This window comes from Musca domestica, unplaced genomic scaffold, assembly GCF_030504385.1.
Source record: "Musca domestica strain aabys unplaced genomic scaffold, Musca_domestica.polishedcontigs.V.1.1 8, whole genome shotgun sequence".
Taxonomy (NCBI): domain Eukaryota; kingdom Metazoa; phylum Arthropoda; class Insecta; order Diptera; family Muscidae; genus Musca; species Musca domestica.
In genome coordinates, this window is record NW_026712409.1 from 10,296,475 (window position 1) to 10,316,125 (window position 19,651).

Sequence of the window (19,651 nt, forward strand, 5' to 3'; positions counted from 1 at the left end):
TGTTACCATAATGTTTTCTTTTGTTTCAAGTTAAAATTGTAAGGGTATGTTTACATATACCCCGTTTTGACACAATAAACTTTTCTATTACAAGAAAAATTTCAATATTAGAAAACTCCATCATGTGAAAAGGGGGCTTCAATGTAAACATACCCCCCAGGAAATTCATTTAAGAAGAAATATTTATTTCAACTTACTTGCATAATCTATGTATACTTGTCTCACGGAATAAGTTATAACAATCGTCACATATCTTATCCAGACGATAGAACATGGTCTTGTTGTAGATGCCTTTGCATTCCAGATCAAAGAAATTACTTCTCTTGGCCATATTGTGATTGCGGGGCAAAGCTGTAAACAGTGGAACGAAGATAAGGAACATCATCACCACCGAGATTTTAATGTTGCGGGAACACATCTGCAAAGGTACAAACATAAAAATTACAATTTATTGAAAAATTCACAAAAAAACGGCAGAAAAGGAAAGAATTAAAACAACGCTATATCGGTTTCTTTTTATGAGCTAAAAATAATTTAATCAACCATATAAAGTAAAGATCGCCAGGCTAAAAATAACTAGCGCAAAACTTGAATGAAGCTAATTTTACAAGCTATTCGAGAACAAGCGAGAGGACAATTTGTGTCTGGTGGCGGCTGGCTATGCGTTGTCTTTACAACGGCGTCGCCGGCACACAATGTGGGCATTTATGTATGAACTTTTAACGCACATAATTTATGTGTTCGATTTGTGAACGGACAGCCAGCCAGTCAGCCAGACAGACGGGTAGAATAGTGTGTTTTTTCTTACAACACTAGAGTAAATTTAGCCTGTGTGAGGTTTTAAGCAACACCACCTTGTCATTGATCCAAACCGCTACCAGACGATATTATCTCATCATCACCATTGTGTTCTATAAATAAAATGGTGTCTATAAAAAAAAAGTTGTGCGTCCGTGCAGTCGCAACTTTTTGTTGTTGTTGTTGTTTCGCTGTTTGTTATTGTATATTTTTATATAATGAACTTCATATGTTTGGCAGTGTAAACCTAGTCAATAGTCCGTGAATTTTCAGCAGATGTGAAGAAGCGAAAAAATGTTTTTTTCTCATTTTAAAGTTTCTTTTTAAGAATGGCGACATTGTATGCATCCAATACTGGCGAGTCATTGATTTCTTCATTTTTTTGTTTTTATATAGCCGAAACGGAAGAGTTTTTTATGTATGTTTAAAGGAAAAAAAAACAAAGTAATGATGATATGGGATTTAAGAAGGACCGCTAGTCATTAAGTTGTCAATATTTTTAAAATAGTGCATTAATTTTGAACAAGTAACCCTCATTTTCATGGCATATGTGTCATAGCGGTGAGATTTGAATTTTATGTTCAAGGACTCACAGGGTTTTGCTTTTATATTTTAAGGTGATGTTAAAAAGTTAGTGACGACGTGGACCTGCTGAGGCAAATTTTATCATAAGCCATTATAATATTCAAATGAGAAACTTGAACAAAAAAAAAATCAGTGAATAATGTCGCTAAAATCATCAAAGTATCGGATATAGGGAGGTACCGTAATTATTCGAACTTCATATATCAAATTTGAAACATTTCCAGTGAATAATGTCGCTAAAATCATCCTAATACCGAATATCGGGAGTTGCTGTTATATGGGGAGCTTTACGATGACGTAAACCTGCAAAGACAACTTTCTGTCATAGGCTGTAGTACCCATTACGAACTTCAAATACCAAATTTGAAGCAATTCCGGTGAATAGTGTCGCAAAAATCATCAAAATATCGAATATCTGGATGTAACGTTATATAAGGGCTATAATAAGACGTGGACCTGTACAGACAATTTTCTGCCATAGGCTGTAGTATCCATTACGAACTTCAAATACCAAATTTAAAATAATTCCGGTGAATAATGTCGGTAAAAGACCGAATATCGGGAGGTGCCCTTATATGGGGGTTATACCAAAACGTGGGCATACATGGCCCATTTTCAATACCAAAAGTCCTGCAGACATAATATACATTTGAGTAAAATTTTATCAACCTTCTTTATTTCGTTCGGAAGCTAGAGTGATTTCCTCAGACGGACGGACATCGCTAAATCGACATAGGATATAAATACTCTTGTGGGGGTCTAAAATGTATTTTTCGAGGTGTCACAAACGGAATGACAAACTTAATATACCCCCCATACTATGGTGGAGGGTATAAAAACAGAACTATTGACATTTCCATCGGAATTTTATACGACAAAAAACAGTAAAACATTATTAAATTGTGTGTAAACATAGTTATAGTGACTTTTTATTTGGATTCCAACATTCACACAATTCTTGTAAATTTGCAAATTAATTGATATTTATACCCAAACTAGGTGATTTTAAAGCAGTTAAGTGATTGACTTAAATAGCATTCGTTTACCTATCAAATCAAAGATAAGGGCAATATATCACTTATCACTATGCAATAACATAATGTGAACATTGTTTTAGCGACATGAATTTACCGATAAGCACATGCTAATGAAGTGGGGTACATACTATCTATCCAGCTAAGCAACTTTAATTAAATGCGTTACCGATATACACATGCAAATGAAGTGGGGTACATACTAGCTAACAAGCTAAGCAAATTTAAATGTGTTTGTGATTAACTGTTGCCCGTCCATAATCGTATTAATTTTGATTTAAAATCAATAAAATATATGTGTTATTTTACACCTCTATAATAATTTGTAATGCGTTTAAATTTTAATTTTGTTTTAGACAATAAATCTGAAGATGCTGTATAGATTTCTATAGGAAGTAGAGAGTATATGTGTGTTCTGCATGAAAAGAATTCTCTTGAAGTCTCTTTGTTTTAAATTCTATAATGACATTTCGTTTTATTTTTCGCTTAGTTGTTATTTCCCACTACTGTCAAATCTTTGCATCAATATTTATGTAATATTTACTAAGCCGCCAATTGAGAGTTACTAAAAAATAATACGAAGCAATTTAATTAAAATTGTATTTCAGCAATATTATGAACTCCTAACATATACAACTATGTACTTTAGCATATATGTTTGTAATTCTGTTTTAGAGCGAAAAAAGCAAAGAACACATGCTTTTCATTAGTAAAATAAATTTGTAGTAAAAAATCAAATGTATGATATAAAACATTGCACTATAAAACATTTTTTGTTTTGAGAACAATGGGTGCGTGTGTGTTTTTTTGTGTTTATTCAATGATGAATTATAGTGACTGGCCTGTTGACAAGCCCCCAAAAATCTTTAAGCACCAACTACCATGTGTTTCATGTGATTTACAGAGAGATGACCGTTAAAGAGGTAATAAATTCACACAAAGTGAGAGAGGAGAGAGAGACAGAGTAGCGAGCGGTAAAACGAGAGCAATAACAAATGATTAACATATTCAATTAATCTGCGCATTTTTTTATTGTGCAAACGAACCAAATACAAACTACAAGTTGCTCGTCTATTTATTTGTTGTTCTTCTTTCAATTCAATTGTTTTGTTATAGATTTTAACGAGTAGTTGTATTTAGAACACAGTCAAAACAATGAATTGAATGAATAACAGAAAAAAATGCATCATCCATTTCGTTTTAAAACATTACATAGTTGCATTCACATTCACATTGACGACAATCGTTGGCATGCATGCTGTTGTTGTAATAGCAGCAACAACAACAACAAAATACACATGTGCCATAGACCAAATGACAATGCAGCAGCAATGCGAATAACACATTGCGAGCGCTCTATGAAATAACGCAAACATCAAACGTCGCATGCTGCTGCCGCCGCCGACAAGTTCTTCACACTACCGAAACGCTTATTCCACTGCTGCTGCTGATACCATCATTGCTATTGTCTTGATGTGTATTGCTCCCTAGTTGTTGTTGTCGTTTTTTAGTGTTCATGGCAGACATCATGTCGCTTATTTTCTATATTGTACATATACTGTGTAAACGTTCGTAAATTATCTCGTGACTTTTAAATACTACACCACCCCATAACACAACACTAGATCAAGTACTAGGAATATACACACAAACGTACAAAACAGTGGCAAATGTCATTAAAATGAATAATATTAAAATAAGAAGAAAAAAAAAAACAAAACAAAAAGCACACATACGCAAGATCATTTAATCTCTCATTTATCAAGTTCTAATAGAAATCATTAGGTGGGTTCACAGTGTTCAACTAGTTTTGCGATATGGCATTTAAATATGAAATATTTTGATGACAGCTAAATAAACGTTTATGCTAAATGTCTTTTACGTTTAATAATGTCTAATAAAACCACGAAATGTTAATAACTTTGAAATTCATATTACTTAAGAAATTATGGAATATATTAACAATTTTTCTTGGGTGTAATTGTTTTTTGTTTTTCACATTGGGGGTGGTTGATTATTATTATTACATACAATAGTACGTTTGCATTGGTTATTGTCCCATGCCTATTAATTAGATCCTATCATGATTAATGAAAAATGAATTATTTATTACTTAATTTAGGTTTGGAATTGCGAAAGCTCTCTAATAATATATGCCATATTTAGTTGAAAATTTTGTTCACAAACAATAGCTTTGCAATAAAAACTATATAGAATTTTATTTCATAAATTAGAATGTTATGGCATGTGATTAATATACTACATATTTTATTAACGTAATTGGAATATCCATTTTATATTCACATTCCGTTGATGAATAATCATTTTTCACAGTTTTCGTTGCCTTTTACAATTCCACGGGTGGAAAGCAGTTTTCCCAGGCGTGTGTTTACCAGGCAGGAAAAACTTAAACAATGTTTCTGAAATTTGCATTTTTAATCCAACAAATTTGTTTTTAATTCATTGACATTTGCACTACATATGGCAAATGACGTATCAACGCAATACAACATTGACAATTAAAAAGGACTCTAATAAAAGTCGGAATAATAATCCATTGAATAGGAAAAAAAATATCATAGCGGTTGAATTCGCTTCCCATCAAGCTTTTATAACATGGTACAATTACCAAGGTAATCTCATGTTATCATACGATTATAATTTTTTTCTTTTATGTCCCTTCCAGAGTTGAGAATATTGACATGCCAAGCATTTTAAAATATTTGTTTTTTTTTTTTTCAAATATAGGTAGATTTTTATGTATTTTCTTATACGACGTCAATCGGAGGTTACTATATTATGCGTCTTCAACAATTTTTACCAATTTTAATAATTTTTCATTCAAAATTTTCAATTTCAAAATTGGTTTGACAGTTTATTGTCAAAACTTTCAATTTCAAAATTGGTTTGACAATTCATTGTCACATCACCTGTGTCGATGCATCTAGCTTTATTCTTCATTGTCAAATTAATATTTTGTAGTTCTTCCTTAAATATGGGCGTACGCTACCAAGAGTTTTTAATACATACATACACAACCAAAAATGAAAAAAAAACTTAGCAACATTGGTGACATTGGATTGGAGTGTACCGGACGTAATCAGTTTAAGAAAGGCCGCTAGTCATTAAGTTGTCAATATTTTCCAAATGGTGCATTACTTTGGAACAAGTAACCTTCATTTTCATGGCATATTTGTCATAGTTGTGAGATTTGAGTTTTATGTGCAAAGATTCACAGGGTTTAAAAAAAGCTATTGATTATTCACTCATAGAGTGTTAACATAGCTACTTGAAATTTAAATTTTCTATGTTTAGTGGTTAACTATATTTTAAAACTCGAAATAAATTAGTTCATGTTGTCGTCACAAAATATTTTGCATTGCAAAAAAAAAAAAAAAAAAAAAAAAAATGTCGTTCCTTCATTTAAAAAAAAAAAAAAAATCGAATTTAATAGGGGAATACAGTCCTCATTTTATACGACAAGAAACGGCAAAGCATTATTGAATTATATGTGAACATAGTTTTAGTGACTTTTCAATTTTGGATTTCAACATTCTGACAATTCCTGTAAGTTTCCAAAATTATTGACATTTATATATAATTTGTGTGGGGGATTATAAAAACAAGCAAACGATTGATTTAAATAACATTCGTTATCCAATCAAATCAAAGGCAATAAATCTATGCAATAACATAATGTGAACATGGTTTTAGCAACACGGAGTTACCGCTATTCACACACAAATGAAGTGGGGTACATACCACTATCAACCATGTGTTTCATGTGATTTACAGAGAGAGGTGACCGTTAAAGAGGTAATAAATTCACACAAAGAAAGTGAGAGAGAATAACGAGCGGTAAAAAGAGAGAGCAATAAAAAATGATTAACATATCTGCGCATTTTTATCTATCTATCTAAGCAACTTTAAATGCATTACAGCTATTCACCTGCAAATGAAGTGGGGTACATACTAGCTAACACGGTAGACAAATTTAAATGTGTTTGTGATTAACTATTGCCTGTCCGTAATCGTATTAATTTCAATGTAAAATCAATACGTGTAATTCAACACCATTATCAAAACTCGGAATCTGTTTAAAATTGAATTTTGTTGTACACAATAGATCTGGAGATGCCGTATAGATTTCCATAGAACGAAGAGAGCATATTCGCATGTTCTGCATGAAAAGAACTTTCTTGAAGTCTTGAACGAGCTATAACAATATGTAAAATAATTTAGTGCATTTTTTTATTTCGCGGGGGCACTTAAACTCTTTGAAGGGCGTACATATTTTTCAAGTTCGTATATTGCAAAAAAAAAAAAAAAAAAAACAAAAACAGATACATCATTCCATTAATACAATTTTAAAAGCAGATTCACTCTGTCGCATATCAATTTTCAACAGAGACCGCATAAAAAGAGTACAGACACACAGACTGACACACACACACATAAAGCTGAGGACATAAACTGAGAAAAAGTTTCAGTATTACTAATTGGCATCGAATTTCAAAATTTATGACTTTATATTTAGTATGCCAATACACATATGAGCGGCGTGATGTACAAAGAAAAAAAACTATGAATGAGGATGAAGATATTTTTAAACTTTATGCCATATGTAAAGTTCAGATACACGCATGTGTGGATTTCAACCTTCATATATATGTTTGTTTGCTTATACCACATCATACCACGCAATTGGTTTTACATTTTATGCAGCGTTTTGGCTTTTTTTCCTCTTCTATTGCCATGAGTCATGCATTTTCTCCCGGGTATTGGCTAAAGATGCCGGCCGGCTTACAAATAAATAAATATTTAAGTAATGTTGGGTGATTTGTGTGAAAGAGATTTCGTATGACAGATCCCACATAAAAAAACACACACCCACAATTTGCATGTATTAAGGACCAAACGAAAAAAAAAACAAGTAATAAAGCTGTAAGTTCGGCCGGGCCGTACTTTGAATACCCTCCACAATTTGAAACAAATTTGGAAATTTTCAATTTTCTGGCTGTAGTGTTCATTACGAACTATAAATACCAAATTTTAAACAATTCCGGTGAATAATGCCGCTAAAATCATCACAATACCGAAAACAGGGAGCTACCATTATATGGGGGCTATACGAAGACGTGGATCTACATAAACAATTTTCTGTCATAGGCTGTATTGTCCATTACGAACTTCAAGTACCAAATTTGAAACAATTCCGGTGAACAATGGTGCTAAAATCATCAAAATACCGAATATCGGGAGGTACTGTTATATGAGGGCTATACGAAAGACGTACACTTGCACAGACAATTTTAGGTTGTAGTCTCCGTTAGGAACTTCAAATACCAAATTTGAAACAATTCCGTTGAAAAATGTCCTTAAAATTATCAAAATACCCAATATCGGGAGGTACCGTTGTATGAGGACTATACGAAAACGTGGACCTGCACAGACAATTTTCTGTCTTATGCTGTAGTATCCATTACGAACTTCAAGTACCAAATTTGAAGTCATCGAAATACCGAATATTGGGAGGTACCATTATATGGGGGCTATACGAAGGCGTGGACCTGCACAGACAATTTTCTGTCTAAGGTTGTAGTATCCATTACAAACTTCAAATACCAAATTTGAAACAATTCCGGTGAATAATGTCCCTTAAATCACCAAAATACCGAAAATAGGGAAGTACCATTATATGAGGGCTATGCCAAAACGTGGAAATACATGGTCCATTTTCAATGCCAAAAATCCTGCACACATAATACACATTTGAGTAAAATTTCATTAACCTAGTTCATTTCGTTCGGAAGCTAGAGTGATTTCCACAGACGGAGGGACATGGCTAAATCGACATAGAATTTTATGCTGATCAGGAATGTATATAATTTGTGGGGTCTAAAATGTATATTTTGAGGTTTTACAAAGGGAATGACAAACGTAATATACCCTCCATATTATGGTGGAGGGTGTAACAACGTATAATATTTAAATCCACATATGTTTACTTACTTTTACTAATCCACATATACTTACTGCGAAATGAAGTTAAATCCGTTATATTGTAACTTAATGGGAAATGCCTTGTGTGAACTTAGTTTGAGATTCCCACCCGTGCATGTCAAAAAAAAGTTAATTCCAAACACTTCCACATAACAACTTGAAGAAAAGAGAAATGTGTGTACCCCTCTCACATTAATATGAACGCCAAAATATCAATGCATTCATTAATGCGTTCATTTTTTAAATGCGTTGTTGTCTTATACACAAATAATAAGAAGAAGAGTTAAAACTGTATAAACAAACACTTGCATATTTGAGGTGATATTTCTTTTTTCTTACATTTTTACCAGTTAACTAACAAAATAATGCCAGCTTGCCAATGGAATTTGCTCACTTTCTCGCTCTCTTTTGTCTTTTGTTCGGTGAGTACTCCCCCTCATATTTTATGTGGTTTGTTGTGTGGTTATGTGTTTCTTAACCGTTTACCGGCTACTTACCACATATTCACACCACATCGATGAGGATCGACAGTGGCATGTTAGCCCCGGCTATATGGCAACAGACAACAACAGAAACTTGAAATACGTGCCAAAAATCAAACACACACACACACACACATTTATGCGGCTGGAAAGAAAGAAATATGTGTATGCAAATTTCGGTTTGTGTGGCACGAAGGCAAACATATCACAAATGGATTTTTTTTTTTTTTTTTTTTTTTTGGGCTAAGAAAAAACGAAAAATGTCTTTTTAATGGGTTTCTGTTGCAATATTTATGAATATTTTGAACCCAAAATTATAAAGTTAATAATTATGTATTCATCAAAAGGTGAATGAACAATATAAAGACTTGTCGTCATGTATACATTATGTGTGCTGAGAGAAATGATTCCTGGTTGGATAATCGTTTCTTTTGTCTTTCTCTTCTCCGCTGCGAAAATGGAATATGTGACGAGATTATATTTTAACATATATTTGAGGCAAAAAGATTTATGATGGTAAAAACAAAACGAATTTATTAATAAAAAATATACACACATTGGTAAACTTGTCACGTGTTGCTGGAACGCATTTTTTTAAAGGTAGTCGGTACTTGTACTGTTTTATATCCAGATATTAAGAAGTTTTGTCATATATTTGAGGTATATTTACATGAATTGTTGATATATTTCCGAAATTTTTTCCTTTAATTCAAAAAAGTTAAAAAAATGTAAAAATTATGGCGTTTGACTTTGTTGCAGTTTTTTTTATCTCACCCTTTAATTTGCTTTGTGAAATGTTGTTCCGTGTAAAGCTTAATTAAAAACTGCGTTTTTCGGAACGCATTTTATTCGATGTGTCCGTTCAAATTGGCAACTATCAAACACATCATTGGTATGCCAAAAGTGAACCAAATATTATCCACATTGTTTCTATCTGTAGATCTTAGCGAATATCTCATTTCGTTGCTAATTTACGATATTTTTCGCTTATTAAGGAAATTATAAGGAATTCCAAAATTGTTTTCATTCTGGCAGTTTTGCATCTCAAAAGTCTTAGTAACTTTCTGAGCGTCACTTCATTCAGGTGTAAATTTCTATGTGTGGTTTGTTTGTTTGAAAATTAATGCTTATGATCTCTGATCCCACGTTGGGCGCCACCAAACATAATTGGCACAAAAATACAAGAATATATCACCTTGTAATAACATTTAATCTACTCTTGGATCTGCATCCATTGCCAATGACATTCTGTAGGTGTCTGGTCAATGTTCCTCTGATAGATTCGATATTCCATAGAATAAATGAATGACTGAAAGAGAGCAGATTCGCGAGCAACTCAATTTAACTAAACTTCTCACAGTCTTTGAAAGTTTTCCGTGATGAAAGTTATTTGTCAGAGTAAGTGTACAATTAATTGTTGTTGGTCATTACGTAGCACTGTGGAAATCACCAGAATGATGATGATACACTGTTATTGATCACATTGTATAGATGATTGTGGTGTTACCGACACAAGTGGTTGTTTATGTTTTCTTTTTTTTAATTTGATTCCAGTGATAGCGAGCGATCACATGCGGAAAGTGCTATTTCGTCAACGTCATGATGCAATTAAACCAACAATTAATTTTATGCAAACGATCATACCACACAGATACACACACACACATACATAGTATATTCATATAATAATTGGCTAGTTAAACGAGCCTCACTCTTTACGAACGTACGTGCAGTTTTTTATTCGCACTACCAAACACATACAGGCGAATGAGCCTATATTTAACAACAACAACAAAAGAAATTCCAATAACAACGTATGGAACATTGGAGTCACTTGGTCTTTGCCGTTTTATGTTGTCGGCTGTCGGTTTGGGGAATTTGCATTACTCAGCGACTTCGATGGCAAAAAAAAGTGGTAAAACAAAGTATTTTTGCCGTGCGATAAGGAGGAAGTGATGTTACAGTGTTTAAACTGTAAAAAAAAACTAAACGTTTACCAACACCACCTGGCTAGGATGATTGCAACAACAATTTGTTTTTTTTTCAGCCAACCAAGCTACCAACCAACCATTTTAAAATGTTAATGCCTGCAACGCAAACAATGACGACGACCATGATAATGACGACAACATTCATCAGCGTCATCATCCTCATCATTATTATGGCAATCAGCAAATATTATGCCGCACATGCAGGCCCATCATCATTACGACTTTTGCGGTTCTCTTTTTGTTTTTTTGATCAAAAACCAATGGACCATAAACCAGCATTTAAACGCCTGTGTGAGTGTGTCGTCTCTTCAGATAACCATAAAATTAAATCATTTCGTCGATGTAAAGAAAAGGCTATGTATCATTATACGTAGAAATTCCCAGGCTTACATACATACGAGTTTCGTAGAAATTTCGGAAAGCCATGCAAAATTCCCAATAAAACCTATGCCAAAATGAGTTATTTTGGAAATGAGTATTTAATTCTTGGAAATTTGTCATAATTAATTTTGTTATCTTTAGTGGAACAACAGTGCTGTGTGAAAAATTGGGGTACTCACCATAAAACAGGTTAAGCTATTGTTTCTTTTTCTCTAAAAGATGTGTTAGTTTTGTGTTCCCACCCCTAAAAAAAGTCGTTCCAAAGAACATCTTACTGCTAAATATGAATTTAGCACCAGGCTTTGTTCTTGTTTAACGAGTTTTAATAAAAAAAAGTATAGAAACATTAAGTTCGGCCGGGTCGAACTTTTAATACCCTCCAGCATTGGATAAAGAAAACATTTTTATATAAAAGTATCAGAATTCAAATGTGTTTCACTTTAAACTACAAATACCAGTAAGACCGTTTGGATAATGTTTTTAAACTTTTCAAAAAAAAAAAAAAAAAACAAAGTGGGTGAGCCCCTTGCATAAGGCCATAGCAAAACGAAAACCTCTTTGGATAATTTTATACTTTAAGGATTGTCATCAAACAATTTCGGGGCTGAATGTGACTAGGAATATCAAAATACCTAATATCGGTGAGTATCACTATATGTGCGCTATAATAGAAGGTGGACCTAAATATTCAATGTACTGCCACGCGACTTATAACACATTATTACCTTCAAATACCAATTTTTAGACAAATTCGTGTAAAAATGTGGCAAAAAGTCATCAAAATACCGAATATAGAGAGGTACTGTTATAATGGGGGCTATACCAAAACGTGGACCTATACATACGATTTTTGGGCACCGAAAGTAGAACCCAATATGACCTACAAATAACAATTTTAAGACAAATCCGTGAAAAAAAATTGGCAAAAAGTCAACAAAATTCCGAATATCGGGAGGTACCGTTGTAAGGGTTATATACCAAAACGTGGACGTATTGATACAATGTTTCACTGCCGGAACGGGAACCAATTATGACCTACAAATAAGAAGTTTTAGTCAAATCGGTGAAAAAATTCATCAAAATACCGAATACCGTTATATGGGGGATATACCAAAACGTGGACTCATATATATTATGTTCCGCCAACCTATAATGACCTATAATACCAAGTTTTGGACAAATCCGTGCAAAAATGTGACAAAAACATTGAATATCGGGAGGTACTGAAAACGGTGAATATTTATTATTTATGTGAAATTCATGTAGTTACGCCGAAGGAAGCGATTTTTGTTTTGAAAATTGTTATTCAATAAGTATTTATGGCTTTTATCAAATATATTTTTGAAACGTTAAATTTGTCTCTTTGTCACATTAATTTGCTATTTATTTACCAACTACTAGCCCGTGTGAACCTCATTAACAGCCTGTGTGAACCCGACACAAATATATTTTTGTAAACGCCAAACTTGTCACTTTCTTTCATTTGCTATTTATTTTCTCTTCACTAGCCCGTGTGAACCCACTATGTTACACAGTTATAAAAGTCAACTATTGCTACAATGCTATGTGTAAATCATGGAAGAAGCATAAGGACAATGACTGTCAAACCAATATTGAATTTGAAAATTTCGAAATATTGTTCAAATTCGTTAGAATCGTTGAAAAATGCATATCATAACAATCTCTGATTGACGTCGTATAAGAAAACATAAAAAAATCTTTTATTTTTTAGAAAAAAAAAAAAACATTTTTTTTGGCTTTATCACATTAATTTGATATTTATTTGCCAACCACTAGCCCGTGTGAACCCCATGAATAGACCGTGTGAACCCAAAACAAAATATTTTTGTGAATGGCAAATTTGTCTCTTTCTTACTTTCATTTCCTTTGTATGTATTTTCTCTTCTCTAGCTCGTGTGAACCCACTTTGTTACACAGTTATAAATGTCGTTATGGAGTACTTCTGAACTTAAACTATATGCAAACTTCTTTGGACTTTTTAATAGGCACTGAACTGAATTAGAATATTTATCTAAGCTATTGTTATCTTTTGCAAATATTTTAGTTAATTCTCAAAAAATTAAAACATTGTTTTCTTCTGGGGACTGTTCGTTGGAATGTTGTCATTTGAAATTTATATTTTACAGATAAGAGTGACAGAATAATAATGACACCATCGCCAATAATAGCATTCATGCTTGGTTACTAGACGTGAATAATATGTTTCAATTTTAAGTTAATATTAAAAAAAAAAATAATAATTTTTTTAATAACAAAGGCACGTCTAGAGTGGCCATAAAACGAAAATACAGAGAATTTTTTTAGATGAAACCAAATCAAAGTAAAGTCCAGCATTGTTACCAGGACGTCTGGATGACAAGAGGCGGTGGTGACAGAGACAATTGATTCATGTATTGATGATAAATTGAAAGTAAATCAAAACTAGCAACACCATTTAATAAAAAATAAATGGAAATGAACACACACAAACAATAAAATATGAAAATAATGGCCAACAAATGCGAAAGAATAAAATTGTAGCTGTTGTTGTGGTTATTGTTGTTTGTTATTCATCAATTGCAGAAACAAAAAAAAAACGAAAAGGTACAGAGAAATACAACACAATTTGCCGACAATCCTAACAATTGACTACCAATCAAGACAATCAATTTCAAATTAAATCAACAACAACAAAAATAACACAAATGTGGACATTGGCACTCTCTCGTTGCTGACGCGCCATTTCCAATATATACAGGGTGAGATGAAAAAAAAACGGCAACCAACTTCAGACTGCTGTCATTTCTAAGCCACTCGTCTGACAGCTGTTGAAATTTGTCCAGTGACAGATCAATATATTTTTTGAGAATTTTCCAGAAAATAAAACTTATTCGTGATGGAATTCAAGCGTGATAGCCTGATTTCTTTATATTTGGCTGGAAAACCACAAGCGGCTATCGTTAGAGCACTCCAGCGTTTAAATTGGAATAAATCTCTTGTGTCTCGTACCATGGCTCGTTGCCGTGATACCTGTAGCGTAGCCCGACGTCAAGGAAGTGGACGGAAGAAAACAGCACATCAGCAGAAATGGTTTGAAAAGTAAAGAAGCGACTTTTGGCTCGTGGGCTGAACATATCACAATATACCATTCGGAAAATATTGAAAAATGAGCTCGGGGTAAAGCCATTGAAATTCCAAATAGTGCAAGAACTTACACCGCATCAGAAAAAATAGCAGAAATGCTTCGAAAAGTAAAGAAGCGACTTGATCGAAACCCGCGTCGCTGTGGCCGAAAAATGGCTCGTGAGCTGAACATATCGCAATATACCATTCGGAAAATATTAAAAAATGAGCTCGGGGTAAAGCAATTGAAATTCCAAATAATGCAAGAACTTACACCGCAACAGAAAGAAAATAAACTTCGCTTGGCCGAAAGTGGTTAACTGCCGAATTTGGTTTTCTCCGATGAGTGCAAAACTTACACCGCTTCGTTCGCTTAGCCGAAAATGGTGAACTGCCGAATTTGGTTTTCTCTGCTCCGATGAGAAAACATTCGTTGTCCCGCAGTTTGTAAACAAACAAAAATGATCGTGTTTACTTGCCAAAGAGGTCAGGTGGAAATGTGCACCTTCGGTTGGCCACCAGAACTCAAGCGCCGGCCATGATGATGGTGTCGAATGCCATAACAGCCGATGGTCGCTATCCGCTCGTATTAATCGACCGTGGTATCAGAATAAATGCCGAATGGTATCGCGAAAATATTCTGGAGGGTGTATTAAAGCCTTGGGCAGGCAAACATTTTGGCCAAAGACCTTCGGCAATCCAACAGGACTCAGCAGCACCACCCAAGAATGGTTACAAAATGAGGTTCCTCCGGATACCAATTCTCCTCCGGATACCAACCCGTTGAACTACTGTGTCTGGAGTATTTTGAAAAGCAAGGTTGCCACTAGAAAATACCAAAGTGTCGATCAACTCAGGCAAGCGCTTCGCCGGGAATGGGCCAAAATACCGCAGAACAATATTCGGGCAGCGGATGCCAATCCGGAGTCTCTGGAGTATTTTGGAAAGCAAGGTTGGCCCTAAAGAAATACCAAAGTGTCGATTACCTCAAGCAAGCGCTTCGCCGGGAATGGGCCAAAATACCGAAGAGCAACATTCGGGCGGCGTGTGACGGTTTCATTGGCCGTTTAAAAACCATAATTCGTGCCAAAGTTGACCAGTCTAAACTTATTCTAAAATTTGATGCTATTTCCGATCTTTTTTGCTTTCATTCAAGATTTAAAAAAAATGTAGAAATTATGGCTTTGGACTTTGTTGCAGTTTTTTGCTATCTCACCCTGTACACACACACACACACCGAACTCCCGCCCTACCTTTTTCTCCTTTGGTGTACGTTCGTGTTTGCATGTCACTTCATATCATAACTAAATCGAAAGACCAAAGTCGCAAATTATCAATGACAGGGGCGGTTTTTTTGTTTTGCCTTAACGACATCAAACGCCAAGTCAAAATTTCAGGAAAATATTTTTTTCAACAAATTCTTGCGATACTATTCTAAGAATTTGGAGATTTCTAGATAGCCATCCAAAGTTAAGGGGATAGGATGACTGATAATTGATTAATGGGAAATAAATTCCTGTTTGCGTCGTTCCGAAATCGAATGGCCGGCCAATTCCTTAATTGACACATTTGAAGAGATTCAAATTTTCGGGGTAAATTTTGTGCGGTTTTTGTGTGGAATGGAATTTGACAACAAATCAAGTTGTTGTCTGCGTCGCGGAGCTACGCAGTTTGTGGGAATTTAAATATCGCATCATTTTTAACCAATCACCAATAGCCACAGACGGAGAATTTCATTTTAACTGAATTGTTGATAACTTCCAATCAAATTTAATTGGCCACAATTTTTGTTTGTTTTTGTTTTTTAAGGGAATTCTATTTTTAACAGCATTAAATAAGTTTTCAATTCTTCATAGAACACTTCTGTTGTTGTTTTTTTTTTTTCATTTTTTTTTGATGGGAAATCCTTCCTCCTACCTTCTTTCTTCGTCTTCTTCTTATCACCAACAATTGTATTTATGACGAAATATTTATATTCTTTTTATTTTAAAAAAGGGGGGCGTTGGGCGTTGGTTGTATCGCGTGTTATGTGTCTGTGGGTATTTTGGCGGAAACTAAAAACAAAAATTACACGCGTTACTCGTTAACTCGTTCGATCGAAATTAAAATTAGAACTAAATTAGATTAACTGAGAGTATGACAGAGCACCAACGGATGCCAGTACCTCTGAACTGCTAGAGCTAAAAATGAATGATCGATAGCCAATAGCCAAGCAGCCAGCCAGCTAGCCAGCCACAGCGTCTGCATTAGATCTCAGTGATATTAGTCAGTACGTTGTCGCTGTCGTGATTACGCTGTGGTTCGTTCGTTTGGTTTGCCGGCTGAATAGTGATAATGAGAGAGCTAAACGAAAACACACACACACACACACACACATATCAACATTGGTAGTATTTGTAAACTAAATATTAGCAAGAACAAGTAGCAGTATGTGCAGCAAAAGTTGTAGAATAATAAATCTTAGAAATAGGGTACGTATTTTTCAAGTGATATGAATTAATAGATTAGACTGGGAAGTCTGGTAAGTAAAGGTGTTCTAATAAAGGAATGTGTTTTGGCATTGGGTTGAAGCTCAACGTGAAAGGTAGATTCCTCTGAGCAAAGAGAAATGTGATTTCGTGGCGCCCAACGTGGGTCACAATTGAAAAGATAAAAGACAAACAAAAAAAAAAAAAACAGTTAAGTTAGGCCGGTCCGAACATTTAAAACCCTCCATCATTTGGAGAGAACTTGAAAAATTTCAAAGAAAATTCCGAAAACCACCACTTAAATGAAAACCGTTAAATGGGGGCTATACGAAGACGTCGACCAGCACAGACAATTTTCTGTCTTAGGCTGTAGTATCCATTACGAACTTCAAATACGAAATTTGAAATAATTCGGGTGAATAATGTCGCCAAAATCATCAAAATACTGAATATCGGGAGGTACCGTCCTATGGGGGCTATAGGACGACGTTGGCCTGCATACGAAATATTTTGCCATAGGTTGTGGTACCCATTAAGATCTTCCAGTGAATCCAGTGAATAATAAAGCTAAAATCATCAAAATACCGAATATCGGGAGGTGCCGTTATATGGGGGCTATACGAAGACGTGGACTTGCACAAACAATTTTTTGCCATAGGCTGCAGTATTCATTACGAACTTCCAATACCAAATTTGAAGTAATTCCGGTAAATAATGTCGGTAAAATCATGAAAAATACCAAAAATAGGGGGTACCTTTATGTGGGCACTATACGAAGACGTGGACCTACACAGACAATTTTCTATCACAGGCTCTATTACCCATTGTGAACTTCAAATACCAAATTTGAAACAGTTCCAGTGAATAATGTCGCTAAAAACATCAAAATACCGAATATTGGGTTGTAGCATTATATGTGGGCCATACGAAGATGTGGACCTGCACAGACAATTTTCTGTCTAAGGCTGTGGTACCCATTACGAACTTCAAACACCAAATTTGAAGTAATTCCGGTAAATAATGTCGCTAAAATCATTAAAATACCAAAAATAGGGGGTACCTTTATGTGGGCACTATACGAAGACGTGAACCTGCACAGACAATTTTCTGTCTAAGGCTGTGATACCCATTACGAACTTCAAACACCAAATTTGAAGTAATTCCAGTAAGTAATGTCGCTAAAATCATTAAAATATCGAATATCGGGAGGTACTGTCATATGGGGGCTATACGAAGGCGTCGACCTGCACAGACAATTTTCTGTCTTAGGCTGTAGTATTCATTACGAACTTCAAATATCAAATTTGAAACAATTCTGGTAAGTAATGTCGCTAAAATCATTCAAATATCGAATACCGGGAGGAACTGTTATATGAGAGCTATACCAAAACGTGGATCTACATGGCCCATTTTCAATACCAAAAGTCCTGCAGACATAATATACATTTGAGTAAAATTTTATCGATCTACTTCATTTCGTTCAGAAGCTAGAGTAATTTAAAGTTGTTGGATTAAATAGTTTGGGCGCCACAAACTTTGAGGAGGCCGTACATAAAATATGACATTCAGTGGGTGTTCAGTGTAAAATGGCAGACTTATATATTTATTTCCCTTATTTCTTTGATATTCTGTCTAGATCAAAATTCTTGGGTATTAAATAGTGTGCATATTCTAGTCCTGTATGACATCTAGGGGCCCTTTAAAGTTTGGCTTTCAAGCTCTGATAATTTACAGTACCTATTATTCCAATTAATATCTTTGATGATTTTGAACAAATCTTTAGTGCTTAGTTTGTATTTTGTTTGTAAAATTTTGTGACACACTTTGGGCGCCACGTTTTCCACACTTCTTCGTCTAACGGATCTTCGTCACAAATCGGTCCGCAAACAGACACTAATCTTTGATGCATTTCAACAGATCTTTGTTTGGTTGTATTTTGTTTCTACAATTTTGTGACTCACGTTGGGCGCCATATTTTCCACATCTCTTCTGCTAAAAGATCTTGTTTGCCAAATTGAAGCTAATGTGAGGGCATACAGGTCTTACAAAACCCGAGTGGCATATATTACACCTGCATTAAATCAAAAGTTTCGAATTTGAGCCGAGTCCTGCAAGCTTTTTTTACACAATCTGGCAATATTGTATTGTTTTTTTTGTTTGAATTTCAAAATTGTACACCCTATTTGCAATCAAAAATCACAAAAGTAAAATTGCTACACTGTTAGTGTTGCTACTACATCATGAATGTTCTGAAAAATCGATCTAATCAAAAACAGAATCTCAGCCAAATTGTTTTAGTCTCACAGCACTTTGATCTGGTCGCCTGCCTCTAAACTCTTAGAACTAGCTATGCACACACACACACACCGATGATTAAATATTATCACGTTACGTCAATTGAAGCGGCAGCAGCAGCGGCAGCAAACAAGCACCAAAAGCTGCACCAACAATACAAAGAAAAAATCTCAGCCACGCCAAGCCAACGAATGTATTTTGAACACAGCCATCTATCTATGGAAAGGCTTTTATTGCCAGCTAATAACCAACTTAGATTCTGCTGCTATTCATGCAAGCGATTATATGTATGACTCTACCTCCAACCGACTGCAAGCAAAGCAGCTAGGCGCGGTGTAATGTTGTTTCAAAAAAAAAAAAAAAAAAAAAAAACAGAAAAAAAAATCAAAGCAAAACAACAAACGACGACAGAATGTCTAGCATGTTTGCCTACTACTGTTGTTGCACACATGATTGAGAAAAGCGGCGAACGTCAGACAGACAGACGGACG

General features: G+C 34.6%; 1 protein-coding gene across 5 annotated transcripts in view; it reads right to left on the reverse strand.

The window, feature by feature from the left end:
* LOC101891384 (ion transport peptide) overlaps positions 1 to 19,651 on the reverse strand; it is an 88,530-nt gene that overhangs the window by 8,555 nt on the left and 60,324 nt on the right. For 3 of the 5 annotated variants that reach the window (XM_011296187.3, XM_005174821.3, XM_005174820.4), the window contains exon 2: positions 198 to 418. In XM_011296187.3, the coding sequence (XP_011294489.1) occupies positions 198 to 418 (221 nt within the window). Of the gene's footprint in view, positions 1 to 197; positions 419 to 3,629; positions 3,653 to 16,314; positions 16,594 to 19,651 lie in introns of those variants that run through there. The other 2 variants (XM_059130773.1, XM_005174819.4) reach the window with 2 other exon arrangements.